This window comes from Dasypus novemcinctus, chromosome 4, assembly GCF_030445035.2.
Source record: "Dasypus novemcinctus isolate mDasNov1 chromosome 4, mDasNov1.1.hap2, whole genome shotgun sequence".
NCBI classification, from domain to species: Eukaryota; Metazoa; Chordata; class Mammalia; order Cingulata; family Dasypodidae; genus Dasypus; species Dasypus novemcinctus.
The window spans coordinates 44511224-44530325 of record NC_080676.1 but is presented as its reverse complement, the minus strand read 5'-3'; the positions used below and the strand labels follow the sequence as shown (position 1 = coordinate 44530325).

The 19102-nt window shown below is 39.2% G+C and overlaps 1 protein-coding gene across 11 annotated transcripts in view; it reads left to right on the top strand.

Annotated features, from left to right (window-relative positions):
* The window catches only part of TNIK (TRAF2 and NCK interacting kinase), a 435835-nt gene that overhangs the window by 371158 nt on the left and 45575 nt on the right, over positions 1 to 19102 (top strand). For 6 of the 11 annotated variants that reach the window (XM_058295284.2, XM_058295286.2, XM_058295288.2 and 3 more), the window contains 4 exons: positions 2839 to 3002; positions 5989 to 6086; positions 6970 to 6993; positions 12480 to 12664. In XM_058295284.2, coding sequence (XP_058151267.1) covers positions 2839 to 3002; positions 5989 to 6086; positions 6970 to 6993; positions 12480 to 12664 — 471 coding nt within the window. The remainder of the gene's footprint in view (positions 1 to 2838; positions 3003 to 5988; positions 6087 to 6969; positions 6994 to 12479; positions 12665 to 19102) is intronic. The other 5 variants (XM_058295283.2, XM_058295289.2, XM_058295285.2 and 2 more) reach the window with 1 other exon arrangement.

The window sequence follows — 19102 nt, the reverse complement described above, 5'->3', positions numbered from 1 at the left end:
AAGAAGGCAGAAGGGAAGAATTCATTTTGGGGGAAATCAAAGGGGATAGAAATGTTTCTTCATGAAAAGTGAAAAATTTGAATTGTAGACTATTTTTGAAATATTATACATTCATTATTTTAGGCATTCCCCAAATCAAGGGAATTTCCAGGGTGGATCCAAATCTATTTCAATTAATTAAATGCAAACACTTTCACAAAAATAGTTTACTACACAAAGAAATGCCATTAGAATATCAAGAATTTTTTAAGTTTTCCTTATACTTATCAAGAATCACTTCCAAAGTTGATTTTACTATTAGGTTGACTTAGCAACCCCTTTAGCGTAAACACGGCAAAGGTAAGTGTTGTCCTGAAGTATACCTTTATATTATCATAATTAATAAATTATGAGGACATACTTATTTTTACATGTAACATTTTCCAAAGTCACCCACTATGTCTTCTGATAATTTAATGTTTAAGAATTTCTATAACTCAGCTAAGTGTTTTTTGGCAGATACATTACCACAAAGCAAGAGTCTTGTGTTTTCAGAAAGAAACTACTTGGTTTAGTGACTGCTATAAAGATGCTATGTTTGTGGCCAGGTTATCAGTATACTGATGATAATGCAAATGTCTCCAGGAAAGGGACCATATTATTTACATATTTTTGTATGAAACAGCTAACACCTAACACAGCACAAAGTGCCTGGCACATGCTTGATACTCTTGAAGTAGACAGAGCAAAATTAGAGCATAAAATTATATTTTAATATGATATCTCATGGCATTAAAATCATGGTATGGTGACTGTATTACTAAAGGTGCAAAATTCTGTTTGGAGAACATGGAGGGAGCCTCTATTGGATCAGCTTCTCTCCCTCAGTGGGTTTCAAGTCTCACTAAATTACCCGTGTCAAGGGATATGTGAGTCTCATGGAAAAATGCAAAATCTATGAGTTATAAATTAAAAGGGAAGTACTTTCTAGAAGCTTTGAGAATGCTGCTTTTTTTAAAAAAAAAGATTTTATTTATTTCTCTCCCCTTCCCCTGCCCCCTGCCCCAGTTGTCTGTTCTCTGTGTCTGTTTACTGTGTGTTCTTCTTTGTCCACTTCTGTTGTTGTCATTGTTGTCAGCAGCATGGGAATCTGTGTCTCTTTTTGTTGCGTCATCTTGTTGTGTCAGCTCTGTGTGTGTGCGGCGCCATTCCTGGCAGCTGCACTTTCTTTTGCGCTGGGCGGCTCTCCTTATGGGGCACACTCCTTGCGTGTGGGGCTCCCCCCCGTGGGGACACCCATGCATGGCAGGGCACTCCTTGCGCACATCACCACTGAGTGTGGGCCAGCTCCACACGGGTCAAGGAGGCCCGGGGTTTGAACTGCAGACCTCCCATGTGGTAGACGGGCGCCCTAACCACTGGGCCAAGTCCGCTTCCCAAGAATGCTGCTTTTTTTAAAAGAAAACCATAAAAACCTCAGGACTGCCTCTCACCACCGTGCCATTCCCTCCTTTTGCCTGTCTAACTCCAAGTCATCATTCAACTGAGGTGCCTCATTCTCTGGTACAGCATTTCTGACCGCCTAAAGTGGCTTCGGGTTGACCCTGCTCCATGGCCCCATATTCCCCTGTGCTCACTTCAAACAAATCACGCCTGAAATTGACTGTGTGTCTGGGTAAGCTCCTGGAGGGCAGGGGTTGTTTCTTGTTCATCACAGTATCCCAAGTGCCTGGCCCAGTGCCTGGTACAGAACTGAATGAATGAATAAGTACTACTATTTTGAGTGAAATAAAAATATGTAGACTAATAATATAGTAAAATCTTATTAAAAAGTTGGGGCTACCAGCCTGCCAAAATTCGTTCCTTCATTAGCACTTAATAATGATTTTCAAAATGCATGCCTCCCTTTGGTAATGTCTTAAGTGTAAGAAAACAATAAAAAATGCAATGGCGTCTACTAGCTTTATAGCTGTATGAGCATAGGCCATGACTCAGCAGTTCTTAGGAGAGAAATTATAATTGGGCAAATAAACATGAATAAAAAATAATCTCTCTCAGTAGTAATTCCTTAAAACAAGAAAGTTTTTTCACAAATTAGCAAATAAAGCCTGATGAGTATTCAATGAGAAGGGCTATTTCAAACATTTCGGTGAAAACTGGTAATACCTTTTTACACACACATCCCAGTTTATGCCTTTCACCCATGAATTCCAATTCCAGGAATTTATCTTAAGGTAATAGAAATGTGATAGGGTATTTGTATGCACATCTACAGGTGTCTAAGTATAACATAGAGCAGTGTATTAGAAGCAGCTCAGTATCTAAAAATAGAGGAGTATTAAACTAATCAGTCTACATAATGGATAATTATTATTCAGCCATCAGAAAATGCTCACAATGCAGTGATAAGGGGGAAAAGGCAAGATGCATATATGGAATCATAGATGAAAAAGAAAAAAAACTAGAAAATAATACACCAAACAGGAAATATAGCTGACTGTCTCCTGGTTCAGAGATTATAGTTGTTATTAAATTTTTTAACAATGAGCACAGGAAGCAAAAGGTGGTTTTTTGGTTTTGCTTTGTTTTTTAAAAAGCCTCCTTTCGAAGAGTCACCATGTCAGACTAATACTTTCAACGCGGGGGCCCCAGAATGAGGCGGAGAGCTCATCCCATCCTGATCTAGTGTCTGGCCTGGAGCTCCCTGTAGGAAGATATGTCTTCCTGTGACCCCTTCCGGGCCAGGGTAAAAGAAGTACTCCATTGTCCCTTGGGGGGGTTTGGGGGCCTGGATTATGCTTCTTCCACCCGGTGACAAGGTTGAGAGGATGTCATCAATGCGTTCTGCCCTCCCTGCAGCAACCCTGATCTCCGGAGAACTGAGCCTATCCTAGAGAGCACCTTGCAGAGGACCAGCAGTGGCAGCTCCTCCAGCTCGAGCACCCCCAGCTCCCAGCCCAGCTCCCAAGGAGGTTCCCAGCCTGGCTCACAAGCGGGTTCCAGCGAGCGAACCAGAGTTCGAGGTAAAATTATCTGACTTTTTTAATGGCATCATGGCCTGGGGAGGAGAGCTGTGGCGAGCTGTGGAATCAGGTGACTTCCTGACTTCTGGTCCTGGTGGGGCCATTAAGCAGGTGCTACTGAAAATGCCCCTTAACTCTTCTCAGCCTCAATCTCCTCGGTGGACAGAGCCACCATCCCTAACTGTGTCCTTCCTCATGGCAAATCTGAGTTTTTTTGAGGGAGAGTAATAATATTTACAATATTGGTTTCACTTGAAAATGAAATTCCATTTCCATTGGGTTACTTGGTGAGAATTTTGCATTCCCTGAGTACCCAGGAGTCCCTTTTAGTATTCTGACCAAAGTTCATAATACTAGTACTAAGTATTTCTCAACATGAAATTGATAAAGACTAACGTAGATTTGAAGGAAAAAATAACTTATTTGACTTTAAAAAAGATATATTTGACTCTTGTAGTTATTCCTACCACAGAGGTAAAAATTAGCCTTTCTAAATGTTTAATTCAAGTCATTCATCATTGTTTAGTTTTCATTAATGAGGAAGCCTGTGAAAAACATTAATATCGTCCAGCTAATTATATGTAACACATTATTTCCAGCTAATCAAAATTCACTCTTTCTGAATTACCTTAATCAGAAAATACTTTTACATCCAAATGATAAAGCCCAGAACTTTTTTAAGTGCCACTTCATAAATACTAATTTACTTACAAATTTCTCTGCCTGATGAAAGCCAGCCTCCTCATTAGATGCAATCGTATTTTACTTCCTAATGCCCTAAGGTTTTAAATAAGTACCGTCACTGCCCATTTTGAAAAGGTTGATGTCTGACTTGCAATGCTCCTTTCTCTGATTGGGATGTGGGGCTGGCCCACGGCAGCCCTTATATGCATTTTTCTATATCAGAGGTACAGCCCAGAGCTGTGGATGCCTTCGTTGCCTTGATCCAAATAAATTTTTTTTCATTTAGAAACCTGACCAATTCCAGTTTTTCTATTAATAAGCGACTTATTATCCATGTTAGAGCAACTGTTAAAGAAAACCATATGCACATCATTTTAATTCTCTAATCAATGGATTCGTTCCAATTTAATTTTCTTCTTTCATGCAGCCCCTACTTCTTCTGGGCTAAACATGGTACATCCTTGCCCAGGAAAGACTAGTTGTTACAACCCAGCTCCTGAAGGGCACACATTGGTGAGGCTATGAGACCAAAGAACACACCTGGCATTTAGTCAGGCATGAGCTTTATTGGGACTTACAGATAGGAAAGAACCTTTGACAGCAGCCAGTCAAAGAATGAATGAAGTTAGCACTCCTCAAAGAGATGAGCAAATGAGGGGTGTATTAGTCAGGGTTCTCTAGGGAAACAGAATCAACAGGAGATATCTATAAATAGTATGAGATTTTATAAGCGTCTCTCATGTGACCGTGGGGATACACAAGCCTGGGTTCTTCAGGCAGGCTGCACACCAGGGGCTCCAATGAAAGTCCTTGATGAATTTCCAGGAAATGCTGGCTGTCCAAAGACAGCTGGGAAATTCTCTCTGAACACTGAAATCACCCCCCACCCTTTTTTTTTTCCTGTATTAACTTTTCTTTTTTTTTTTTTTAAAGATGCATAGTTCACACAAAATGTTACATTAAAAAATATAAGAGGTTCCCATATACCACCATTCCCCACCCCACCCTACCCCCACTTCCCCTATTAAGGCATTCAACTCATTGGATAAAGCATCACTCATTGCTGATGGCAATATATCTGGTTGATGCAGATGTAATCAGCCATCTATGCAGTGAGCTCAGTGATGACTAAAGCCCATAAATGTCCTTGTATTACACTTAGCCCAGTGCTTGCTTGACCAAACAAACAACTGGCACAATTACCTGGCTGAGTTGACACATTAGGCTAACCATCACAAGGGGTGACATATAAGGGGTTTCAGAAGAAGGACATTCCATAGAGTAGGAGAACAGAGTTCCCGCTAGCGTGGGGTCTGGTGTTGTTTTCACTAGGCTCATAGGAAGGACATTACAAGGACATTGACTGCTTTGGGAAGATTATAGTATACAACAACCATTATACATACTCTGCTTGGGGAGAGTTGTTAACCTTTAACTTGTGTCTAGGTCATGTAGGCAGCTGTGTACTGAGGACTTGGGCAGCTTGGGTCCCCACACTAGTTTAAAGCAAAACGAAACAGAAAATCTCTTGTACTTTAGAGTTGCTTCTTCTTTACCTATAATCTCCTAACTGAAAAGGATGATATTCCTTCATAGCCCTTGTCCCTCTTGCTGAGTACCTCTATTCTCCCCCTTTCCCTTTGTCACCAACACCCTCCCTTATGCCCCACCTCGTTCTCCCTTAAAGGGTCCAAACATCCAGATCACCCCTCTCCCCCAATTTAAAAACCATTCCACCATATAGAATAGATCTGAGGTTTTGTTTTCACAGAATTCTATCAAAATAACCTATCCTGATGGTAAGTGATAAAGAAGAAAATAAGTCTGGAACCTTAATTTTAGAAGCTGGATCAGCATAATGATTGAGAATAGTAATTTCATGTGACCTTCAGCCAGTTTTGTCATTTCTGTAATCCTGCGTCCAACTATAAAATAGGAAAATGATGCCACATCATATGGTTGGAGTGAAGATTAAATGAGATAACTGACATAGAAAGCATTTAGCACTCTGCCTGATAAGAAAAAGAAAAGCTCAGGAAATGATAGTGGTGGTGTTGGTGATGGTGGTGGTAATTACTATAATTTTTATTATTACTAGTGACTTCTAGGTTATAAGCCTAAAGATGTTTGCCTGATTTTGTTTTCCTGAATATTTACTTTTTTTTTTGCTGATGTGCTTGAGGACTTGCCTAAGTGAACAACTTGTCCACCCAGAAGGAGTGACTCATTCCAAAACTCCAGAACTTGAGCCAGCACTTTCTGATGGTCTTTATTTTTCTTGGCTCTCTGTTTCTTCCTCTAGCCAACAGTAAGTCGGAAGGATCACCTGTGCTCCCCCATGAGCCCTCCAAGGTGAAACCAGAGGAATCCAGGGACATTACCCGACCCAGTCGGCCAGCTGTGAGTGTTCTTCTCTCTTAAGAGTTTTGAACTCTCTTAATGTCTGAGAACCCACTCTCAAAGTAAAGTAGTTGGGGATTCACTCATGATTATGGAAAACAAATCATGTAAATGAATAAGACAAAGGCTAGAAGCCTCCAGAAGGACTCTACCTGATTAGGAAAGAAACGAACAGATGCTGAATTTCTTCTTCCTCCCTTTTCTGCCCTTTGATATTTGCTGATCATTATCCCTCCATTAGAGAATAAAGCAGGAAGAGAAATAAGTCATATCATTGCATAATTTCTACTCAACAGGTTTGATTAAAAAAGATGTTGAAACTAGCAATTAAGGAGATTTCGGTGTTATCTGTGGGTTTCTCATCCATTCTGCCCTTTCCCCCATATTATTTTCCTTATATGTTAATATTACCATTTTCCTGCTACTTTTCATGCCTCATGGACTACGTGACTATAGTTTCTGGATAGAAACTTGATAATCATGGTCTGACGGGGCTGACAAAGTGAAATACAGCTTCATTGCTATATGACCCCAAAAAGTCTTAAAAGAAAAAAACACACTGGACAGAAATTGAAATTTGAAAGTTAAAAATTAATTTGGACTGAGTACTATACACTTATTTAATTTAAAATTTTCTGAAAATATTTTCTGTGAAATGAATGTGACATCTTTTTGGCTTATCCTGCTATTTACATTTTAAAGTAAAGAAATATATGGACAGTGACAGTCCATAGGCAATTTGTATCCTTCTGGGTTGACCTTCCCTTTGCTCTTTTACATTTATTACTTTTTTACTGACTATTGCAATTTTATGTCTAATCTGCTTGCCTTTCTTCTGGATTTTTCCCTCCTGTGGATTCCTCTGGATTGGGTCTTATCTCAGAGCTATAAGAAAGCTATAGATGAGGTTAGTATTGCATTTTCTTGGTCATGCTTTCACAACCTGTACATGTAAAATTGACTAGCTGATGTTGACATTCAAAACGGTGGCCAATGGGATCATAATTTGGGGCTCCAGGCTGGAAGGAGAGCCTCCTTCAACAGAAGCCAATCTAAGACCCTCAGACACCTGCAGAAAGCTCGCAAGACCTTCACTCTGAGCCAAAATGCTACTTATCCACTCTTCCAGTCTGGCTAATGACAAGTATTAGTGCTTTATTAAATGTAGCAGCTTCTCATTCCAGCATCTTCCAGTAGCAAAGCCTGAGCTCTTAACCTGGACTCTCCAGCCCTGCTCAGGGATGGTCCTGAGCGATTTTACCAACAAAGAAAAGAGCCATCGTTCTAGGCACTCCAAATTTATAGAGTGTGATGTGTGAACAAGGAGTTACTGGGTATTGTTAGATTAATTTTGTGGAACATTAACAAAAGCAGCAGCAGCAACATCAACTTTAGTTAATGAATCCTAGTGAGTTAAGTGACTTTATTTCCTTATCTGCAGAGACATTTTTCCATTAGAAAAATATAAGGCTTTGTCGGTTGTCGGTAGCTTTCTAAGAAGGATGACTGCCTTACTGCTGTTTGTCAGACCTGCATGAATTCAGGATAGTGGAATCTTTTTGAGACAGACCTTGCGGAGTCCTGAATGCATGGAATTTGAAGGCTATCCTTATGGCTTTAAGGCTGTGTTTCTGCTAAGCAACATTTTGTGAAATGATATGGAAAAAGCATTGGCTTCGGGGTCAGTAAGCTGTTTTCAAAACCTGGCTACCCAGTAGATAACTTGTTGGCACAAGTCTCTTAACCGCTCTAGGACAGAGTTGCCACATCTGTAAAATGGGATAAAAACACCGGCCCTGCCTTGCTCACAGGATTATTTAGGACCTCTTGAAAAGCTGCATAAAGCGTAGAGGTTGTCATTCAAGCCTGAGGCATGGAGCTATTTTGGCAAGTGGGAGAAGCATGTTCTTATGCATCACCTTTTCAGAATTATGACCATCTCACCATTTAGAGTGATTTAGAAAGTTATGATGCTAGTTAAGAGATTATGGCTTACAAAATAATGAAATTCTTCATGTCTATGGTGTATGGGTGGCATTTATAGAAAGAAAACGTTTTTAAATTGCTCTGTGCCACGGCACTGCCCCTTCCCTCACAATAGCGTGAAGGACAGGGAGCATTGCAATTCTTATCACTTTTCTTCCAGAACAGTTGAAGAAAGGGTACTATGTTCTGATACACTGGCTGCCATTCAAAGTGGTTGGTTGTATGTGTGCTCAACTCAAGGGGAATCTCATGAGTCCAAAAATTGGCTTGGGTTGGCTGCCATGAGAAAAAGAGAGCTCCTGTGGATTTTATTTCTGTAATCCAGGACCTTTTAGGTTTTTAAAAATTGTGCTGTTATATTTATTTTGGAGTATATCAACACACTGAGGGACAGCACAGTGTTGAGAGGGACAACAGAAGTAATAATAATTGAGAGGATGTGAGCTTCACACCAAAATCTCTGAGGGCATGTGCTCCTGGAAAAAGCCCTCTACATGATTCTGATAAGCCTACACCTTGATTATCACTGATCTCAACCACTAAAAATACATGATTATTTGGTTCTTTCTAACCCAGAGTTTCTCAACTGGAGATGATTCCTGTCTTCCCCAAACATTTCTAGACATTTCCAATAGTTTTATTGTCACAACTTGGGGAAGTGGGGGACCATGCTAATGGCATCTAGTGGATAGAGATCCTACATCCTACAATGCATATGGCATTCCCCTACATCAAAGAATTATCACCCCAAAATGCAAATAGTGTCACAATTAGAAAACCCTGAACTAAACCGTTCTCCCTTCTCATTCCCAGGTTTTGATAGGGTTTCCTTCTCCAGCAACTGTTTTGCCATTTAGGTAACCAGGAATTGAAATGAAAAGTCCTAAAACTAGTTTTTGAAAAATGGTTGCTTATTAATGCCAATTTAGTGGCCTATTTTTTAATGAAAATCAATCTGGAGAATTTCCATTAATTTGGCAGTACTTTCTAATGGACTGTAAGAGATTCTGCAGCATAATCTGTAATTATTTAATGCACATTTTGAAAGTAAATATTCTTTTTACTTTAGTTCAATTAAATATGTAGCCTGAAGATTATATACATAAACAAACACGGCCTTCACCACTTTTTTCTCATTAGTATGTAGGAGTCTGAAAAATTCCAGAGCACATCCATAGATTGGATGAAATTTCAGCTATAACTAGTGGTCCCGGACCTTCATTTTTTTCAGATATGGATACTGAATGTTAAGTGGTTTGCCCAATGTCGTATCTTTAGATTTCCTAAAAGGAAAATAAATTGATCTTAATGCATAAAAAGAAGAGGCTGGCTTAAAAATTGAGAACAAAATAATTGTTCACAAATTGAATTAAAATTTAAATAACCTTTACTGGTTTTAAAAAGAGAACTAAAAGAGCACCTTTTTAGGCAAGGTATGCCTAATTGTCAGATTAAATAAGCTCTTTTGATTGAAAAATAATAGCTAGTTGATTCTAAAAAGTTTTACATCAAAGAAGCCTCTTAACTATCTTCACATTTACTCTGTAGTTGAAAAATCTTACCATTTTGCCATGTTTCTTTTTTAGGAATGCATTTTCAAATATTTCTATACTAATTAACACTTTTATTCCTCTTTTCTAATATTTTATAGTCCCAGGCTTGAGACAGTCGAGCAATAAATTACCACAAAGACTCATTATATGGAGAAAATTGGTATTGTCAGAGAATTAAATGCATGAAAATGGATCTGAACCAAATGGTGTCCATTATAGATCATGTCTATTTTCTTTAACTTTGTTATTATAAATCGTTCCAGACTGGATGACTAAGAAACTTCGGCTAAACATGTAGGTTATTGGCAATAAAAGATTAACTTTTCTTAGGGGTATTACTTTTAAGTTGCTCATTATTGTTACCTTGGGATTTTCGTATATATATCTCCAAGCTGCCACCAGTTAAAATTAAAAGGAACTTGCAATTATTTCTAATGTTTCAGTAAAGATAGCTTTTTAATAACTCAGAAACAAACAAAAAAAAACACCTCTAATTAAAAGTGAAATTATAAAGCAGGTCAGGACTTTAAAGTGTTCCTAAATGCAGAGTTTAGAAAATTTTAGGTCATTTTAACAAATGAGAGTTTCTTTAAATCAATGGATTTTGGACGAACTAAATATTTCTAAATAGTTCTAATTATTTTTCTTTTTAAATATCTTTTGCCTTGTTTTGAAATGTCAGAGATGAGGAAAATCAAGCCATGGGGAAAATTTATCATTAATTTAAATCAATAACTGTTAATATTATTATATTTTACTCACAAAATTATTGACATTAGAAATAAAGTTTCTTAAACCATATTCTCTCTTTAAATTATAATAAAACATACTCTAATGACAACATTTTAGTGAGGTGTACTGTAGTTATAACATGTAGAAATCAAAATACAAAATAAATCTAATTTGTTATTATTTTACTGGATTATAATATCCGTTTCCTTTGAAAACTTTAACAAATATCTAGACCATATTTTTCCAGTGTGCTCAAGTATAGCACATCCTTCAGTTTCTTCTCTATTTGATAAAAATAAGCATTGGCTATTGTCAAGAAGAAATAAGAAGTAAAAAGCTTAAACCCAGATAATAGTTTTTCCTATTTTGACCCATTGCCAAAGAAACCAAAAATAAATTTGCATGAAAATCTTTCTTTGTGGTAGTATTCCTTAGTATTCTTCTCCTTTAATAGTATTCACTATATTTAAACACCATTGTGCATTTTAAGAAGCAATTCTATTTTCAGTTTCATGGATATGGCAAATATATCTGCTGAGATTGAGGCCATGCATGTATACATGTGTGTAAAAGCCTTAGCAAGCAGGTTTGTGTATATAATGTACAATTTAAATTTTCAGAAGCTTTCTTTTTCTAAGGGCACCAATTCAGGTGACTTCAGGACAAATTTTTAAATCATTATTGCTTTCCTTTGGAATTCCATGAAAATTAGAAGGGATGACTCCTTCACTTAACATGTTGATCTTCTTAAATTTTCTATGTCAAATAAAACACCTCAAAATGTGCCCTCTCCCACTCTTAACCAAAAGGATAATGCCTGACATAGAGGGAGATACCAGGGAAGAAACATGCTGATTTGTTGCCTTTTAAAAGTAAAATTATAATTAGAACTTAATTATACACATTTACCACAGGTTTTCCTCTAGCCAATTAGGATAAATTATCCAGTGTCACTTAGTGCACCTAGATTGCTATAAACATCATAGGTGAATTGGACAAATACATTTCTGGAATGAAATAAAGAGAGAATATGGCCATAGGAAAACTGTGGGATTTAGTATTTTTCATTGAGTTTCTTTCTCCCTAATCCCCTGTCTCTCACTGAATTCCCACATGGGTCACTAATATAGGGAGAAATGGTAAGACTGATGTCAAATTGCTTCTTCCTCATTTGCATGCTATGCGGCATGGGCAGTTTAACCCATGCGGATTAGAGCAGTCATGCTTTTGCAAAATTGCTTCCCCCCGCATTGCTCTGACAGCATGTAAAATAAAAGGTAGTCAGATATTCAGCTCAATGCCTGCAATATGCCTGGTGATCAACTGCCACATCATCATATTACCTAAGGCTAAAGGTTTCATCATACTCATGGAAAACTGAGAAATTCTCTCTTCCTTTTGGTGTTTGCACATTTATTTCAGGGTTTCTGCTAGGTGACTGGAATTTAAAACAAAAGAAAATGAAACACCTATCATTCTGGAAGAGAACTTTATTTTTTTGTTCCTCTTGATTAACTCAGCTCTGTGGCTATAAATTTCTGTGGCACTAGGCTTTGGGGTGGGCCATCATTTGATGCAGTGCCTTTGCATTCCAGGAGATGATGACATGCTAAATGAGTCATTGTAGTAGCTGGAACCTTAGGAATTGCTCTGTTCTGTGACTGATGCTAGATTTTGGTGCAGAAGCAATCTTAAGAGGGGAAAGGCCATCACTTTGGTTTGGGCAGAAGTTCTAAAATCCTGGGGTACAATTTCTCATACTATATTTTCCTTTAACTCTGAAGGTGATGCATTTCATCTTTCAAAATTAAAATGAGAATCCAATAATGTATATATGTGTACACACGCATTGCGCACACACATATATACACATACATATTCAGATCTGATCAGTCGCAGTCTGGCTATTGGTTTTGAACACAATTTAAATTGATTTCCTCTTTCCTTTCTAGTTTCTACATGCTACAAACATTGTTTCCTTAGTTCCATGTAATAACTATGTTTGTAACAATTCTCTAGAGAGCTTTTTTTCTTGTTGCTTAAGCTGGAGCACTCAATTGCTGAGAAATGTGGCTTTGGTACTATCTACAATTCAGACAGTGAACAAACATTTCTTTTGTAGGATCTGACGGCATTAGCCAAAGAATTAAGAGAACTCCGGATTGAAGAAACAAATCGGCCCCTGAAGAAGGTGACTGATTACTCCTCCTCCAGTGAGGAGTCGGAAAGTAGTGAAGAAGAGGAAGAAGACGGAGAGAGTGAGACCCATGATGGAACGGTGGCTGTCAGTGACATACCCAGGCTGATGTAAGAGAACTGCTCTTTAAATATGGGCCAGGAGGGGTGTAGGTCCCCAAAGGATGAGGACTATGAATTAAATATAAGACAGTCTCTGGGTCTTTGGGGTTTTATTAGAACATAAATTCTCTAAATGTCTCTCTCTAGAGACGCAATCACTTAGACTTTGTAGCATTTCTAGGACTGCATACACTTTACCTATCTATTGTCATTGGCGCAGCTGTCCTTTTGGTGACTTCCTTGGTTTTTGTCCTCCCCAGGGGACAAAACAGAGCCAAACTTTTGGCATGTGTTTTTTCCCCCTACAACTGAAAGAATGAAATTATGGAAAATGGCATTTAGGGATTAAAATGAACCACATGAGATCTACCACTCCATTACTTATACATCCCTCCCCCCATAAAATAAAAAGAGGAATGCACATGGCCATGTGGTTTAGCACCCCAGCTGAAAACTCAGGAGCCAAAGAATTCTGCTTGAGTATTTGGCTTCAGTATACCCAAAGTTACAATTTATACTCCATCTTCTTTATTGTCTGTTTTATGTTATCTATAGACTTTCTGTCAGTCCCTTTACTGCGTTCTTTTTCGGTATTTACACCTATATTTAAACCTATCTAAATCTCCCTTAGTATTTATAGCCTTTTATTTGTTTTACCTTTTTTGTTGTTGTTTTCTTTTTCTTATAGAGTGGTGTGGGAGCGCTTCTTTTTTTTTTCAGGAGGTACTGGGGATTGAACCCAGGACATTATACATGGGAAGCAGGTGCTCTACCACTGAACTACATCGGCTTCCCTCGTTTTTGTTTTTTTTTTTCATCATTGAATTAGGAATTCTGGATCTCATGATAGAACCTCTCCTCATCCTATAATGCCTCCCAATTGATACAAACATATTCACAGTGTATCAGTCCAGGTTCTCTAGGGAAATAGAATCAGCAGGAGATAATCTGTAAATATTATGATTTTTTATAAAAATTGCTTTATGTGACTGTGGAGATGCACACATCCAAATTCCATAAGACAGGCGGTGAACTGGGAACTCTGATGAAGGTTTCGATGAATTCCCCAGGAGGAGCTGGCTGACCGAAGCAGAGATGGAGATTCTTTCTTCTGACTGCCAAAATCTCAACTTCTCCTTTGAAGCTTTGAATTGTTTCGATGAGACATCTCTCATTGTTGAAGGATATAATTGATTATAGATGTAATTATAGATGTAATTAGCCATAGATGCAATCTACTTACTGATGATTTAAGTCCACTAAGTGTCATCACGGTAATAATCAGGCCAGTGCTTGCTTGACCAAACAACTGGTCACCATAACCATAACACAGGAACTAACCACCACAGTCCACCCTTTGTCAACTTGGCAGCCGTACACATCACCTTAAACCATACTTAATATCTAAATTAAAAAAATAATCACACACATATTTTTTACCTAACAATACTCAACTGTCCTGCGTACAACCTGAAAGGCACTAAATCTCTCCAGAACAGGGTGCAAGTCCTTGGGTAGTATTCACATGTAAACGTGATAGCTTTTAACTTAATACTACAACATGAAACTAATATAGCTTACGTCATATGATAAGGGGATAAGATAGGAAAGAAAACAAAGATATTTGCTTCATGTGCATACATAAACATACTCATAACAAAACAGGGAAGAGATAAACATGATCATTACTGTCCTCATTTCTGTAGCGGGTCACGTGGGTGAACTTCATATTTATCCCTACCTTCTTCCACTACCCATTCCATGTTCCCTTTTCCCTCAGCAAGCACCTCAGTTGGCTGTGGTTCTTTGCCACAAGGTTCTGGGCCAATGTTAGTCCTGTCTGGATTGGGTTGTTGTAGTTTCCCATTGACTTTAATCACAGGGCATTGCAGTACTAAGACATGCCTTAGGTTAGCTCCTGTATTTCAGGCAAACGCTTCTTTACCTCCATTGTGTAGGTGCAGTCTTCTTTTCCCTTGGTAGTCAGGATCAGTCACACAGTTGTTTCAGTCAGCCAAAGGGGTGCTGATGCAAAATACCAGAAATCTGTTGGCTTTCATAAAGGGTGTTTATTTGGGGTAGAACCTTACGGTGACCAGGCCATAAAGCATAAGTTACTTCCCTCACCAAAGTCTTTTGCTACGTGTGATCCTCTCTGAGCTCAGCTGCTCTGTATTCTCCCATGTGTTTACTTCCCAGGCTCAAAACTTCCATCACTGTCCTTTGCCATGTCTTTTATCTATAAGTCCCCACCCCTTGGTGAGTGGGGACTCAGTGCCCTACTGACGTGGCCCAATCAAAGCCCTAATCATAATTTAATCTAGTAAAACCAAAACCTCCAACAGACCAGTTTACAAACATATTCCAGCACCTATTTTTGGAATCCATAAACAATATCAAAAACTGCTAACCAGCCTATACAGTAAATGAAGAACCCAAAGTGGCCAGGTGGCAGTCTTAACTTCCAGTTCAATGGAATAGTTATCTCTCCTGGTGGAAGCACTCCTTCTTTGGAACTAAGACCTGTAGACCTTCAGAGCTAAGGTTTCAGGGATAGGAGGAAAAATTTTCCTAGTGCATCACTAGGGGTAATTATGAATAGTGCCATTTCCACACCTTGGGTCTTGAACCCATGAATCCTGCCTATAGGAGAAACAGCACCATGGAGTGGACACTGATTCAGAGCATACATAACCTCCTGGAGTACATTGCCCCAGCCCTGCAAGGCATTGCCACCTTGTTGGCACCATAACTGAGTCTTCGAAATGTTGTTCCACCATTCTATCAATACAGCTGCGTCAGGATGTTGGAGAACATGGTAAGACCAGTGAATTCCATGAGAGTATGCCCATTCCCACACATCATTTGCTGTGAAGTGGATTTCTTGATCAGAATCAATGCTGGATGGAATGCCATGGTCTGGTGGATAAGGCATTCTGTGAGTCCATGGATTATAGTTTTGGCAGAAACATTGCATGCAGGAAGGCAAACCCAAATCCAGAGTATGTATGCATTCTAGTTAGAAAAAACCACTGCCCTTCCCATGTAATGGTCCATTGTAATCAACCTACCACCAGGTAGCAGGCTGATCACCTTAGGGAATGGTGCCATATGGGAGGCCATGTGTTGGTCTCTGCTGCTGGCAGATTAGGCTCTCAGTGGTGGTTGTAGCCAGGTCAGCCTTGGTGAGGGGAAGTCCACATTGCTGAACCCAGGCATAACACACCCAGCCATTTGTTCATGAGCTCTTTGGGCAGCAACAGGAGTGGCTGGGCAAAGTGGCTGGTATCCATAGAACAGGTCATCTTATCCACTTGATTTTTAAAATCTTCCTCTGCTGAAGTCACCTTCTGGTGAGTATTCTCATGAGACACATATATCTTCAGGTTTTTTCCCCCTCAGAAAGGTCTATCCACATACCTTTTCCCCAGACCTCATGTTCCTTCCAAATCCCTGACCATCCAGGCAAACTATTGGCAACAGCCCATGAATCAGTATACAAACACATCTCCACCCATTTCTCCTACCAAGGAAAATGAGCAACCAGGAGCACTGCTTGAAGTTCTGCCCACTGGGAGGATTTCCCCTCACCATTGTCCTTCAGGAACATCCCAAAGAGGGGCTGCATTGCTGTAGCCATCCAATTTCAGGTGGTACTTTGTACATCATGCAGACCATCTGTAAACCAGGCCCAAGTTGTCTTCCTCAGTCAGCTGATTATAATGAGCTCCCCAAGAGCCAAAACTGTGGGCTGGGAGACAGAAGGTAATGTGGCAGGAGTGGAGGCCATCGGCAATTGAGCAACTTCCTCATGTAAGTTACTTGTGCATTCAGGACCCACTCAAGCCGTCTTGAACATACCACTTCCATTTTATGGTGGAGTTGCTGTGCAAGCCCAACTTTATGGCTTGACAGATCAGACAACACTCAGCTCATGATAGGCAACTCAGGTATTATAGTAACTTGGTGGCTATGGTTAAGCATTCAGTCACTACTAAGGCTCAGTAGCAGACCAAAAACTGTTTCTCAGATGGGGAGTAGTTATCTGCAGAGGCTGGCAAGGCTTTGCTCCAAAATCCTAGAGATCTGCATTATAATTTTCCAGAAGGGCCTGCCAAAGGCTCCAGACAGCATCTCTATTTGCCACTGACACTCCCAGCACCATTAAATCTGCTGGCTCTTATGACCCGAGTGGCACTGCACCTGGACCTGTCAGAGAGCCTCCCCTTGTTCCAGTCCCCACTCAAATTTAGCAGCTTCTCTGTTCACTCAGTAAATGAACTGGAGTAGCACACCCAAATGAGGAATATATTGTCTCCAGAATCCAAAGAGGCCAATTGGGTATTTTGCCTCTTTTTTGGCTAGATGCAATAGCTTATCCATCACTTTAGAAGGAATATTGCAACATGCCCCACACCACTGAACACCTAGAAACTTCACTATGGTGGACCCTATATTTTTGTTGGATTTATCTCCCATCCTTTGAATTTACCTCTGTTTCTTTGTCTCAACTGCTAGTTTTGCTCATTACAGTGCACTGACTTCCTGTAAAGAACCTGCCATTTCAGGTCACAGATTACTGTCCTGTCCACCCGAAATTGGAGAGACAGGTCTGGCCAGTCTGCAGGGACATGTCTTCTATCGAATAACCTTCATCACTACATACAAGCAATTCTGAAAGGCAAATCCAATTAACATAGCTGAAAATCCATACTTATTTTCCCATTGATTACTCAAATATCGACAACCATAAATATGCTAAAGTGTGACATTTTGAAACAAATTGCATTAAATTGATTTTTTAAACAGCAAATAAAATTGTTCTAGAGGCAAAATCACTAATCCAGAACATATCTACAAAAAATGCTGGCCTTTTCAGTTTTTGTCTTGACTCAGCATTAGTTAATTCTTCTAACAGATGTTTTGAATTCCCTTTAAGCACTGAGCATACAATTATCAGGATAAGATTGGATTTTCAGAAAGACTGTTAAAACTCCTACTATGTGTTAGGCACCATGTCAAGGGCTTTGAAAGAGTCAACTTCCTGCTCTCCAAAAGTTTATATTCTAGTTGGAGAGATAAAAAATTATATATGGAAAACTGCAGAATCATATCAATATTTGGAAAAATAAGCTAAAGACAACCTTAGAAGAGATGTTAAATCACACTGGATTTTCAGGCTCCTTACCATATTTTGCAAGGCTAGTAATGGTGTTCACCATGCCTACCTCTAAAGGAAAATTTGAGATGTCTCCCCCACTGCAGAAACATCCAGCTTTCTAAAATTCCCTGAATAGTGCACACTGAGCTTCCTCTCTGCCACTGTGTGAACCACCCCTCCCAACACCCCCCTCCCCCCACCCCCGGCTGTGGGATGGTCTTTCTCTTTAGAAATCACAGACTTGCAACCAAGCCCACAAAGATAGAGCTCCTCCCTCTGTTGTGTGACCACCGTCTCTTGTGTGTACTCCTGTAGTTTTCATGCCATGCCTTGAATTGCATGATTGTCTCCCTACTGAAATGTGAGACCTCTGAGGATAGGGATTGTGTCTTACCTATCTCTCTACTCGCAACACCTCACAGGGTGTTTGGAATATAGTTGATCTTCAGTGATTACGATTTATATTTAATTGCACTGAACTGAAATTGCAAGCCCTGGCTTCAAAAAGTTTATAGCCTAATCTCAAGGAAGGACATATACACAAATACCTATCATCAAAATAGAAAGGGACGTGGGTCAATAGTAGAATACCAGGCAGTGGGAAGAGTTGAAATAAAGGCACAGAAATTTGGGTTTGGTGCAAACATAGGGTTTGCAGTAGGCAAAAATCTGGGCTAATGGAACCAGACTAAGAAGAAGAACCAGACTTTATCATGTAGCCATTGGGGAACCATGGAAGGTTTTTGAGCTGGGTGGGGGTTGGGGCGTGTGTGATATGATCAGTGCTCTGTATGAGGGGGATTATTCCAGCAAGATGACCTAGAAAGATGAGAGTAGAGACTGGTAAAGCAATTAAGAGGACCTGTTACTATTTGTCAGGTAAGAAATAGTAAACTGGGGCCATCATGGAATTCTTACAGTGGGGTAGTACTCGACAAGGCTCTTGAAGAATCGGTACATTCTAGATTAATTGATGATCTATTAAAATGGTATTTTAAAATAATTATATGAAAACTACTGTGAGAAAATGTGGGATACAAATAGGTATGTTCATGTATGTATATACTCCAGTTTGGTAAATAAATTATTTTTATATATGTATAAAATATATACTATCTGTTCTATGATATGATAGTTGTTAGACTGAGAAATTTCACTATTAAAAAATCCATTATAAAACAGTTATTTCTTTAAGAATAGGGTATTTTAGAGCTAAGTATTTCTTACATACATTTTTTCTCTATTTTTTAAAAATGTTACATTCAAAAAATATAAGAGGTCCCCGT